This window comes from Tachysurus fulvidraco, chromosome 20 (genome assembly GCF_022655615.1).
Source record: "Tachysurus fulvidraco isolate hzauxx_2018 chromosome 20, HZAU_PFXX_2.0, whole genome shotgun sequence".
Lineage (NCBI taxonomy): Eukaryota > Metazoa > Chordata > Actinopteri > Siluriformes > Bagridae > Tachysurus > Tachysurus fulvidraco.
This window is the reverse complement of record NC_062537.1, coordinates 6,326,075-6,337,641: the sequence shown is the minus strand read 5'-3', so window position 1 is coordinate 6,337,641 and position 11,567 is coordinate 6,326,075. Positions and strand designations below refer to the sequence as shown.

At 38.7% G+C, this 11,567-nt stretch overlaps 1 protein-coding gene across 1 annotated transcript; it reads left to right on the top strand.

Moving 5' to 3' along the window:
• Positions 1 to 598: 598 nt before the first annotated feature.
• erap1a (endoplasmic reticulum aminopeptidase 1a) lies at positions 599 to 11,560 on the top strand. Its single transcript, XM_027139580.2, has 19 exons — positions 599 to 844; positions 967 to 1,500; positions 3,065 to 3,203; positions 3,347 to 3,481; positions 3,588 to 3,708; positions 3,896 to 4,050; positions 4,143 to 4,256; positions 4,531 to 4,662; positions 4,750 to 4,881; positions 5,181 to 5,264; positions 5,444 to 5,601; positions 5,687 to 5,766; positions 6,263 to 6,446; positions 6,539 to 6,695; positions 7,827 to 8,011; positions 8,105 to 8,266; positions 8,393 to 8,533; positions 10,592 to 10,673; positions 10,788 to 11,560. Exons 2-19 carry the CDS (start codon positions 1,031 to 1,033, stop codon positions 10,935 to 10,937), a joined length of 2,781 nt encoding a protein of 926 aa, XP_026995381.2. The 5' UTR covers positions 599 to 844; positions 967 to 1,030; the 3' UTR covers positions 10,938 to 11,560.
• The last annotated feature ends 7 nt before the right edge of the window (positions 11,561 to 11,567 follow it).

Genomic DNA, 11,567 nt, shown 5'->3' with positions numbered 1-11,567 from the left:
ACAGTACATTTTTGTGTAATGACTTTTGTGTAATGTTTTGTATTTTTTGTCCTGCACTGTCTCTGTCTTGTCCTGCACTGTTTGCACCAGGGCACATAGATGTATTTATGTGGCTAGGACTACTTACTAAGTCCTTAGCTCTGTCTTTGTGTTATATAGCATCATGATCCTGGAGAAACCAGGATCATTTGACTGTGTACTGCAACCGCTATATATGCTTGAAATGACAATAAAAGCTTCTTGACCTGACTCTTGACTTGACTTGGCTTTGGACTCCATTTCCCATGATGTATGACCACAAACACTGTCACATGATCAGTCACATGACACTCAGTTCCTTTTTGTTGCCTTCATTTGCATCAAAACATCCCAAAGTCCTGTTGTTTGCTTAACTGCCATTTTAACTTTGTATTTTTCATTAGTTTGTGTTTTGCACTCATGGTTAATCTTAATCATTGAAGATGAATAATGTAATGATGTTAATAAAGATGGCCGCCGTTGCTGCAGCCTTGTAGCACAAGCTGTTAAACAGTAAAATCTTTGTTCATGTTCATCGTGTACAATGTGAGGGGTCCCTTTTAACAGAAGAGGGCGCTGTTTTCTGTAAATGGTGGTGTTTTGTGTCCAGTTCGTGGGTTAAACACAGGACTGTCATCACTGAGTTCTCCTCCACACGTGATATATATACAGTATATACTGTAAGTGAATGTGGCGTTGTTATGATAGCAGTGTAAACACATGACCTTCTTTTCCGGCTTTACTCAGGAAATTGTCGTAAATTCTGGCGTAAATTTCTTTTACTTTCGGTTTCCACGGCATGGCTGACAGAGATCTCAACATTCAGGTGTGTTCATTTTTTTATTTCATTTTAATTCATATATCTAATTGATATTTGATTAAAGTTTGGTCGTCGTTTGAATATAATTCGAGCTCATTTAAACCCTGTTATTGCCCATTTCCCAATAGATCTGCAGACAAAGCTCAAGTTCTACTTCCTCCTGAGTTAAATTATTTCTCAAGCAACAACAACATGCTACAGATCTTCTTTATCTTCATTTCCCTTTCTCTCGTCCCGTCTACTGAATCCAGAGACTCAGAAAACACCACATATGTTACAAACGATTCCTGGTTTCCATGGAAACTGAGATTACCAGAAAGTGTAAAGCCAATTCATTACAATTTATTAATCCACCCCAACCTGACTTTCCTTAACTTTACTGGAAGTGTCCAGATTCAGCTGGACGTCCAGCAGGACACCGAGCTCATTCTTCTTCACAGCAAGAACCTTCACATCTCTAAAGCAGCTGTTGTGCTGTCTGATAATCCTCGTCTTCTTCACGTCTTTGAGTCCGAACCCTTTGAGCAGATTGCATTGTTTTCTCAGGACTTTACATTTAGAAAAGGCATCCACGTTATCCAGTTAGATTTCTCAGCGAACCTGTCCAACAGTTTTCATGGCTTTTATAAAGGCTCCTACACCACACGGACTGGTGATGTCAGGTACGAATGCATTTTATTAAGGTTTTATGAATGTCTTTATGTATGCGATTAATCTTATTTAAGGCACGATATTACGTTAGGTTGCTGTCACACAGCTCAAGGGTCCTCGATTCAGTCCTCAGATCAGGTTATAGATGGTAACCTTATATAAGCTTATATATATAAGCTTCTGTGGATGAGACGTTTCCTTTAGAGCTAGCGGTTTCTTCCCAGCATGCCAGAAAATAGATTGGCTGCATTACATTGCTTTATGTGTATGAGTGTGTGTGTTCAGGGTGTCCTGTGATAGACAGGGACACCAGTCCAAGCGTATACCCACTTTGTTCCTAGTTTTCCTGCACTACAAGTAAGGAATTCTTGTAAAATCTAAAATGAATTCAGAAATTACACTGATCAAAATCTCCTGGTTTCACAATTCCTAACTACTTTTCAGTTATAGAAAGGAAATGATTTCTAATCACACATTCTGGTGTTACCCAGATGAGAATGGTTTCCCTTTTGAGTCTGGTTCTTCTCACGGTGTCTTCTTCAAATTATCTTCATCTATTTTAACGTTTTCGTCTGAATTTCTATATTTCTGTAAAGCTGCTTTGAGACAACGTCCATTGTAAAAAGTGCTATACAAATAAAATACTATAGAATTGAATTGAACTGAACCCTGACCAGAAAGATAAATAAATGAATTAGTCCATTTTAGTCAGTATTCAAGGGAATTATTGTTAAAAGTAATACAATACAATTATTGAACTTAAGTCCAGTTTTTAAGTGTCTGTTTTTTATTCAAGTTTTTTGGGCTCAAAATGAGAAGGAAGGTGAAATCTAGCGAGCATAATCCTTCTCATCCTCAGTGTTTGTGTTGACCACTCAAACTCAGTGGTGGCTCAAGTGTTTAAGGCTCTGGGCTGCTGATTGAAGGGTTCAAGCCCCAGCACTGCAAGCTGTTGGGCACCTGAGCAAGGCCATTAACTCTCTCTGCTCCAGGGGTGCCGTATCATGGCAGACCCTGTGCTCTGACCACAATATCCAAAGTTGGGATATGCAAAGAAAGAATTTCAATGTGCTGTAATGTGACAAAATATAGGCTTCATTTCTTCATCTCAACAAAAGGACCCGACTTAATATCCATCAACTGGCATCATGACATATAACTATTAGCATTCAGCTTGTTTGAATCATCATAGTTAATATCATTCTGGCTAATGTGAGAGATTAGGAATGTTGTTGTTATGAGATAAAGTCCATCGATCGATTCCTTCTCATCACCACCATGGGTGCTTTAGTTTCTTGACCAAACAGGGCATTAATTTACCATCAATAACCAAAACCAAGCATGAATGCATCTTTGTTATTTGTGAATCTTTTTTGTTTTTCCTAATTTCTGTGTTTTAAGTAAATTTCTATTCTTCTTCTTTAAATTAAGTGACAAGTTTGAAGCGTAAATTCAACTGGTATTTAGATGTTATGTTGAATTTAGCTTAATAATTAATTTGCTGACAGAAAACCAGCAGTTTATCAGTTTGTTGTACTTTGAAGTACAAATGATTTGTTGATTTGTGTTTGTCAGGGCTTTGGCATCCACCCAGTTCGAGCCCACACATGCTCGTGCTGCTTTCCCATGCTTTGATGAACCTGCCTTTAAAGCCAACTTCTCTATTCGTATACGCCGGGAGCCAAGGCATATTTCCATTTCAAACATGCCCAAGGTACAGAATGCGGCTGTGTGTTATTCAGAACCGTAGCCATCCCATCCCAGATTAATTAACTTTTCCTCTTTTTTTTGCCATAAATGTGTGCCCTTGTATTTATGTCTACAATGCATCAATGATCATTTCTTTTTTTTTTTAAGTTGAAAACGGTGTCACTTGCAGCAGACTTGCTGGAGGACCACTATGACATGAGTGTGAAGATGAGCACTTATCTAGTGGCCTTTATTGTTTGTGACTTTATCTCCATCAGTAAGAGAAGTCAGCATGGTGTTCAGGTCAGTCATTGATACTTTCTTCTTTTATCGCCTTCCATTGCCGAGTGAATATTTTTGCTCTTTTTCCTAAAAAAAAGATGCAATTACTTTTTTTTTCCCACCCCAGATATCTGTGTACACTGTTCCAGAGAAGATTAACCAGGCAGAATATGCCCTGAACACGGCAGTAACTCTACTTGATTTTTATGATGATTTCTTTGGCATCTCGTATCCACTTCCCAAACAAGGTGAACGTTCATTTTGTATCAGGTTACTATATCATAGTTTGAGGAGCTTAGCTCAGGTTGTAAAAGCCAGGTTGGTGATTTTTGAGGTCTAACAAATTGCTAGTTGACTGATTAATTCATTCATGACTCGTTCAGACTCAGGTTTGATTATATTATTTCTTATCAAATAAAGCACTGTTATTTTCAGATCTTGCAGCAATTCCAGATTTTCAGTCCGGTGCTATGGAGAACTGGGGCTTGACCACGTATAGAGAATCCGGGCTCCTCTTTGACCCTGAAAGGTCTTCCACGTCTACCAAACTGGGCATCACAAAGGTTATTGCCCACGAGCTTGCTCACCAGGTTGCAGATTTAATATTTTTTTTTCCATTTTATATTAATGTCATTGCTCTGTTGGTCAACGCTAAACTGTTATGAACACGGCTTCTCCTCAGTGGTTTGGTAACTTGGTGACGATGCAGTGGTGGAATGACTTGTGGTTAAATGAGGGCTTTGCCAAGTTCATGGAATTTGTATCCACCAACATCACTTATCCTGAGCTGCAAGTGGTGAGGCTGAGTGGTTTTCATCTCTACATTATTAATATTCAAGGAACTGAAGCTCACATAGTAGTAAAACATGGCAAATGGGCAACAATCTTGAATACAGGTTGCCAGTCATGCATATGGCTTTTCATCCAACCTGATCAAACCTTTAGAGTAAGAGGCAATATTCAAGATTATAAGGCTCCTGATGCACTCCAATCCTAAGTGAATGATAAACAGTATGTTACAGTGTCATTGGTTTATTCTTACTGTTTCATCGATTGTGTATCTGCTTCAGAACGACTACTTCTTAGAGAAGTGTTTCACCGCCATGGCTGTAGATTCTTTAAGCTCCTCGCACCCCATCTCTACCCCGGTAGAAAATCCAGCAGAGATCCGAGAAATGTTTGATGATGTCTCCTATCAGAAGGTATACAAGCAGCTGATATATTCTTTTCATATCAACGTTTAACTTCCTGTCAAATATTACTTTGATCCTTGTTGTATATCCTGTCAGGGGGCTTGTGTTTTGAACATGCTGAGAGATTTTCTGACCCCAGAAGTGTTTAATCTTGGGATTATACGTTACCTGAAGAAACACAGCTTCCAGAATACCGTGAATGCTGATCTCTGGGACAGTCTGACAAACGTAAGTAGAGGTTTTCACTGATATGTACCATGATCTCATTGCAGACTTTTGCTTATTTTGTCACCGTATTCTGCCACGTAGCCTCTGCTTGCTACTGATGGATGTTTCTATGACATTAACATAGACATGGTGAAGCTGAAGTCTTGCCTTTAGAAATCCCCATATGTCTAAGGCTAAACATACAGATTTCTACAAATCTGAGCTATAAAGCTACATATATAGAGAGATACATCAAATCTTTTTTTTATTGGTGTTTGCTCTATACTGTATGTGACTCTTTTATAATGTGGCTTTTTCAGATCTGTGACTCAGATGATTTTGACTTTGGGACACTCAACACAGATGGATTCTGCACTGACAGCAAGTCCAGAGCTTCCGCATCTGTATGTCGTTGTGAAATGACTCCTGATAATCTTATAATAGCTTATATTTACCCACTGAGCTCTTTTATCTACTACAGGTGTATCGGTGTAGCTGCCAGAGCCTCATAACTAATAAATATGTATTTATTATGAATTCTATACCTCTTGGTCTTATCGTGGAATTGTAACTGTATGAATAGAAATGGTACATGGAGGATGACCTGAATGTGAAAGCTATCATGGACACCTGGACACTGCAGGAGGGTTTCCCTATTATCACTGTGGAGGTTAACGGTCGAGAGGTCAAACTAAACCAGGAGAGGTTCCTTAAAGGGGACGATACATCAAAGAATTCAAGGTAAGATGTAATTTATTTTTCTTTTTTATTATAATATAAATTGGTTCAATGTCATAACCAAATGGATTGTTTTGTCTTAAACAAGCTTCCTTTGGCAAGTGCCTTTGACCTACATCACCAGCAGCTCCAGCTCTGTCCAGCGTTTTCTTCTGAAAAATAGAAACGGTAGGTGCCGTGTTATTGGTATAATTAAAGGTGGGGTGCATGATGTTTGAAAGCCAATGCTGACATTTGAAATCACCAAAACAAACACGCCCCTAACCCAAATACATACGTAACCCAGGCATCTATTATATCGGAACCTGCTGGGGCAGCTGGCCGAGGGGATATTTTTATCAGTAAATGAACTCAATGTGTAATACTATGGTAATACAGGTCAACTGTGTTTTTGTAGTACTGTGTGTTGTACCATGAAAGGTTTGGCTCCGTTCCGCATGTCAATGTTTCAATCACTTTCGGCTAATGTCAGACATGCACACTGAACACTCTCTCCGCATATTAACAAGACACACCCCTATCTGCTAATTGGCTACACGTTTGTTTTGTTTGTCGGCCCGACTCAGTTTTCTGAAGCGTTTTTCAAACATTGTGCACCCCATCTTTAATTAACAAAACAATTTCCATTTTCATTAATGTTTAAACATATCACCTTTTTCTCCAGATGTATTGTACTTGCCAGCAGAAGTGGAGTGGATCAAATTCAATGTGGACATGAGAGGTTATTATATTGTCCATTACGACGCTATGGGCTGGGAAGCTTTAATCAGGCTGCTTCAGCATAATCACACAGCTTTAAGTGGGAACGACAGAGCAAGCCTCATTCACGACATCTTCCAGCTGGTGAAGTGAGAGCGATTTTTTTTCTTTTCAGTTTTATCGTTAGCTTCCATTGAAAGGTATTGAAACTGTGGACTTATCAAGATTTTATTTGCCTCAGAATTGGAAAAGTTCCCCTGGATAAGGCACTGAGCCTGAGTCTGTACCTGAAGCATGAGACTGAGGTAATGCCAGTGACGCAGGGCTTCGGTGAACTCGTCCCGCTTTATAAACTCATGGAAAAGAGAAACATGGCAGCTCTGGAGTACCAGCTGAAGGTGGGGTATTTGTTTAGTGCTACATTAGTGGTATAGTAGCATAAAGTAATGTAGTCATCAACAACATTTATTACCTTTAGAATAGAACCGAAGAAGCCATTTATTTTGTCACATATACATTACAACACAGTGAAATTCTTTCTTTTGGTGGTTGGGGTCAGAGCACAGGGTCATCCATGATACAGTGTCACCCCGAGCAGAAAAAGTTACCAAGCTTGCTTATGGGCCAAAAAGCTGCATCTTGGCAATGTTGAGGTTCAAACCCAGATCCTCCAATCAACATCACAGAGCTTAACCACTTGAGTTACTACTGCCCTAAAAAAGGGATTGAAGGCATTGTTTTTACATCACCAGACAAGTCAGGCACTGCTTGGATTTGAACCCAGTATCTCCTGTTTACTATACAGGCACTTTAACCAACAAAGCCACAGCACTCCTGTTGTACTTGTACCACTACGATGATTTCTACCACCGCTACTTCTTTAGTGCTACAAACACTACCACTACTATTGTCAGTATTACTGTAGTATTATAGTATATAGATGGATGAGGAGAATCCATAAGCAGATTTTATTAGCACTGATCCAAAACAGGTGACCAGAAGCAGAGTCAAAAAACAGGCAGTTATCCAATAACCAGAACAATCAGCCTGTTAGGTAAATAATCCCAAATACGCAATCCAAGAGAACATAGAGAAGCAATCAGACAGAAGGCTTGTTCTGCCCAAGAGGAATCTCTGGCAATACTTCGCTTTATAGCATGGTGAGCAGTCTGTTTAAATGCCCGAGACCTGGAAGTGCTCAGTACTCCAACAAAGGTTACCTCTGGTGGTTGGGAGGGGACATGACAGTTTGACCCATAACAGCCGTGCTCTCAGCACTGTGGCCTCGAATCAATTCCCAGGCAGGAAACAACACAGGCACTGAGGGTTTAACTCTCGTTGTCAAAATTAAACATGCGGATCAGATGATCCACTGATGCAACCTTGAAAAGGAAGCAGCTGCTGGACAGCAACATTTTTATTATTTTTATTATTCAATCAAACCTAATCCAGACTATTAATCATACAATTCATAAATCTTAGCATTTTGAAATAAAGACTAGTAAAGACTGTTCAACTTTTGTTTAAAGGCCTACTTAGTGAACCTATTCCAGGGACTGATTGATACTCAGACTTGGAGTGATGAGGGCTCAGTGTCAGAAAGGATCTTGCGGAATTACTTGCTTCTCTTTGCCTGTGTGCGGCGTTACGCGCCCTGCGTTAGCACTGCTCAGGATCTTTTCCTTAAGTGGAAGGAGTCAGGTGGCAACATGAGGTAAGTTATCACTAATAACAAGAAATGAATTCCTCATATCTGTAGTAAAAAAAAATGCACTGATTATTCATATCTTATGCTGTGAAACTGCAGATTGCCTGCTGATATTCGCTTGGTTGTGTACACTGAGGGTGCTCAAACAGAAGAAGGTTGGGACTTCCTTATGGAAATGTACCGTTACACGATGTATCCGTCGGAAAAGAGTCAGATTAAAGCAGCACTGACCTACAGCCCACTGGCTCACAAGCTAGAGTGGTTGGTACAAATTTGATGCTCTGAATGCAAATTAATAAATTAAAAAAAAAAAATCATCACATATTAACAATAATAGTGAGACGCTACTCAGTAACGTTGTGATTTTCTCTTGCTCTCTAAACCCAGGCTAATGAAGCAGGGTCTTGTAGGAGATGTTGTGAAGACCCATGAGCTGCCATCGCTTCTCATTAGTGTCAGTAAAAACCCAAAAGCATACAAACTGGCCTGGAATTTCCTGAGAGCAAACTGGCAAGAACTGGTTAAGAAGTAAGTACAAATTTATGACCCACAACCATATTGTGTGTTACTTACTGTAGATTGTATTATTCATTCATTCATTTTCAGTTTGCTCTATCCTGGTCAAGGTGAAGGTGCTTCCTCGGAATACTGAGAATACAGACTTATACTCATGCACAAACTCGTTCACACCTTGGAACAATTTAGTGTAGTCCTAGACATGTTTTGGGGAGATCTGAGAAAACCAGAGAACCCAGGGATAAGCAATATTAAAGTGAAGCAGAATAGACTTCCAGCAGAGAGCAGAATCTTAGAGCTGCGTTAGACTCGACCTGTTAAAAAATCACTGCCTTATATCTGGTACTTGATTATTATTTGGATTTAAGCAACTGGCATGGTGACAGTGAGTTGTGGTGCTGCCTCATAGCTTCAGGGTCACTTTGATTCTGAGCTTGGACGGTGTGGTTGTTTCTCATAGACTTAGGTTTCCTTCAGGTTCTCCTTTTTCCCGTGTGTGAATGTATGTGTCCATGGGGCTTTGTGATATAGTGGCATCTCACTTTGTGTATGTTCTCCTCTCACACTCAATGTTAATGGATAAGCTGATACACAAGAACAACCCCGACCAGGGTAAAATGCCTCCTGGAAATGAATAAATGAAACACAAAGCTGAAGGCTTATATTATTTAAATGAGTTTTACTCCTATTTTAAACATCATTATAGACAGTGACAGAAATAACGGTTCTGGAAGCAGGCTTTGGATAGAACAAAAGTTACATTAGTTATGTGCTTTCCAGAAAAAAGTAAAAAAAAAAAGAAAAACACAACAGGCCTTATTTATCAAGCCGGTTTTACTCATAAATTTACTGCCTAATGTAAAACCTTTCCATGATTGGATTCTTCTTCTCAAAATCATACCGTTGAGCCTAAATTGTATATTTTTGTTACGTACTGTATACAGAAAGCCTTATCCGGAGTGAGTGCTCTCTTATTAGTATATATATTATATGCAGTATATTTAAATATATATAGCAGTGACTTAAAAGAACTTCTACTTTTGCCTTTTAGCTTTTGCTTTCTCCATAATTGTTGTCAAAATAACTACCACTTCTGTTTTTTTTTTTTTTTTAGATTTTACCCTTATTGTTCTTTTCATGCTTCCCTCTTTCATACAGTCTTGAAAGTATACACACACTGGTACTTTTCCGGAAAATATAATCTCTACTTTTCCGGAAAATTTACCTTTCTCAAACATTTACACAGCTTTAATGTTCGTGAAAGGTTGATAAAGGAGACCTGTTTTTCAGGTTTTCAGTTTGTGCCCATGTTAGCCTCAGATTCCTCTATTTGACTGACAGGAGTAGAACCTAATGTGTTCTGCTGTTGTAGCTCATCCACCTCATAGTTTGACGTGTTGAGAGTTTTGAGGATTCAGAGATGGTCAGTTCAGATCAATCTGGTCAGTCTGCAGAGCCTCTGAACTCTAGCAGTTACTGAAATACTCAAACCAGCCCATCTGACATCACCGACCATGCCATGGTTAAATCCAGAGATCACACTTAGATGTTTAATGTCAACCTCCTGACTCGTATCTGCATTTTTGTATCTTGCCAGTCTAGTCTCTGGCTTGCTCATTAAACATAAAGTTACATTTTAAAAATGTATTATTAATGGTGCTTGCAAAGCAACATTCGTGTTATCTTGAATATTGAATATTGGCACGTGCAAGCACCATTCACATTTTCTTCAGGAAATGTACCTTCTAGTTTATATTCTGAATTTCTATATTCCTGTAAAGCTGCTTTGTGACAATATCCGTTGTTAAAAGTGCTCTAAAACTTAAATGAAATTGAATATTTTAAGCGTAAAGCATCAGCCTTGTCAGCAATGTGCTGAAAATCTATTTCAATTCAATTTTATTTGTATAAGAACTTTTAACAATGGACATAAAGCAGCTTTAAAGGGACACAAAAGGGAAGCCTTCCTCATCTGTGTCAAGAGTTAAGAAATAATTTCCTTTCTTCTCAAATGATCTCTTTCTTCCCAGCATACGGTGTAAAGTGTTGAACTTAGTTCTATTCTTCCAGGTTTGATCTTGGTTCCTCTTCAGTCTCACGTATGGTTATCGGAGTAACCGATCAGTATTCGACCAAGGAGATGCTGGAAGAGGTGCGTGCAGAATAGCAACATCATATAAAACTGTTTCCATATTTGAAAGCAACTGAACCCACTGACAAGATTCTGTTCTCTTTTTTTCCCCTTTCTGATTCTGATTTCCTACAGGTACACTCTTTCTTCAGTGCGTTGCAGGCAGACATGGGGGCAGGACTGCGTAGCATCCAGCAGGCCCTGGAGAGTATCCAGGAGAATATTCGCTGGATGGATAAAAATATTCCTCTTCTTAAAGACTGGCTGAACAGCCACAGTGGATGAGAGAGTGTGTGTGTGTGTGTGTGTGTGTGTGAGAGTGTGTGAGAGTGTGTGTGAGAGTGTGTGTGTGTGAGAGAGAGAGAGAGAGCGCCTAGATCACTCCATTTTTCTCAGTGGACGTTCAAAACATTTCTTTCCCCCATCTGTAAATACACAAATCCAGTTTGAACAAAATCAGGTATAATTGAGGAACAAAGCTTAACTTAAAAGGTCAAATATTCCACTAAACACCTTTTTTTAAATCTGTTGGTGTAAGTTGTGTTATGAAGAAAAATTAATTTATACTTGGAAAATAATGAAAAAGTATAAGCTATATTTTTTTTTTCAAATAATATTTTAAATGATTAAATCTTCATTAACCACTTTGTCATTGGGCTCCATTTAACCTCAACCTACAGTACTGTTAACAACATATTCCATTTATTATTGGCTTCTTTGTTATTAGTGGCTTATTTGGTCACTTAAATAAATACCTCATAAACAAGAAGGCCTTTACATAAATGTTCACTTGAATCTAATTACATTTTAAAAATGAAAGCTTTGAGACAATGTGAATTTGCCCTAATGGATAATTTATTTTGTCTTCCTTTATCGATTTGTATTCCATTAAATTTAATTAAAAAGAATAGACTC

Bases quoted from the DNA above. Each gene is read 5' to 3' on its own strand.
- erap1a (XM_027139580.2), top strand. From the start codon at position 1,031: ATGCTACAGATCTTCTTTATCTTCATTTCCCTTTCTCTCGTCCCGTCT. The intron at 4,663-4,749 runs GTATACAAGCAG...ATATCCTGTCAG, and splicing joins ATGATGTCTCCTATCAGAAG to GGGGCTTGTGTTTTGAACAT. The intron at 8,267-8,392 runs GTTGGTACAAAT...CTCTAAACCCAG, and splicing joins CTGGCTCACAAGCTAGAGTG to GCTAATGAAGCAGGGTCTTG.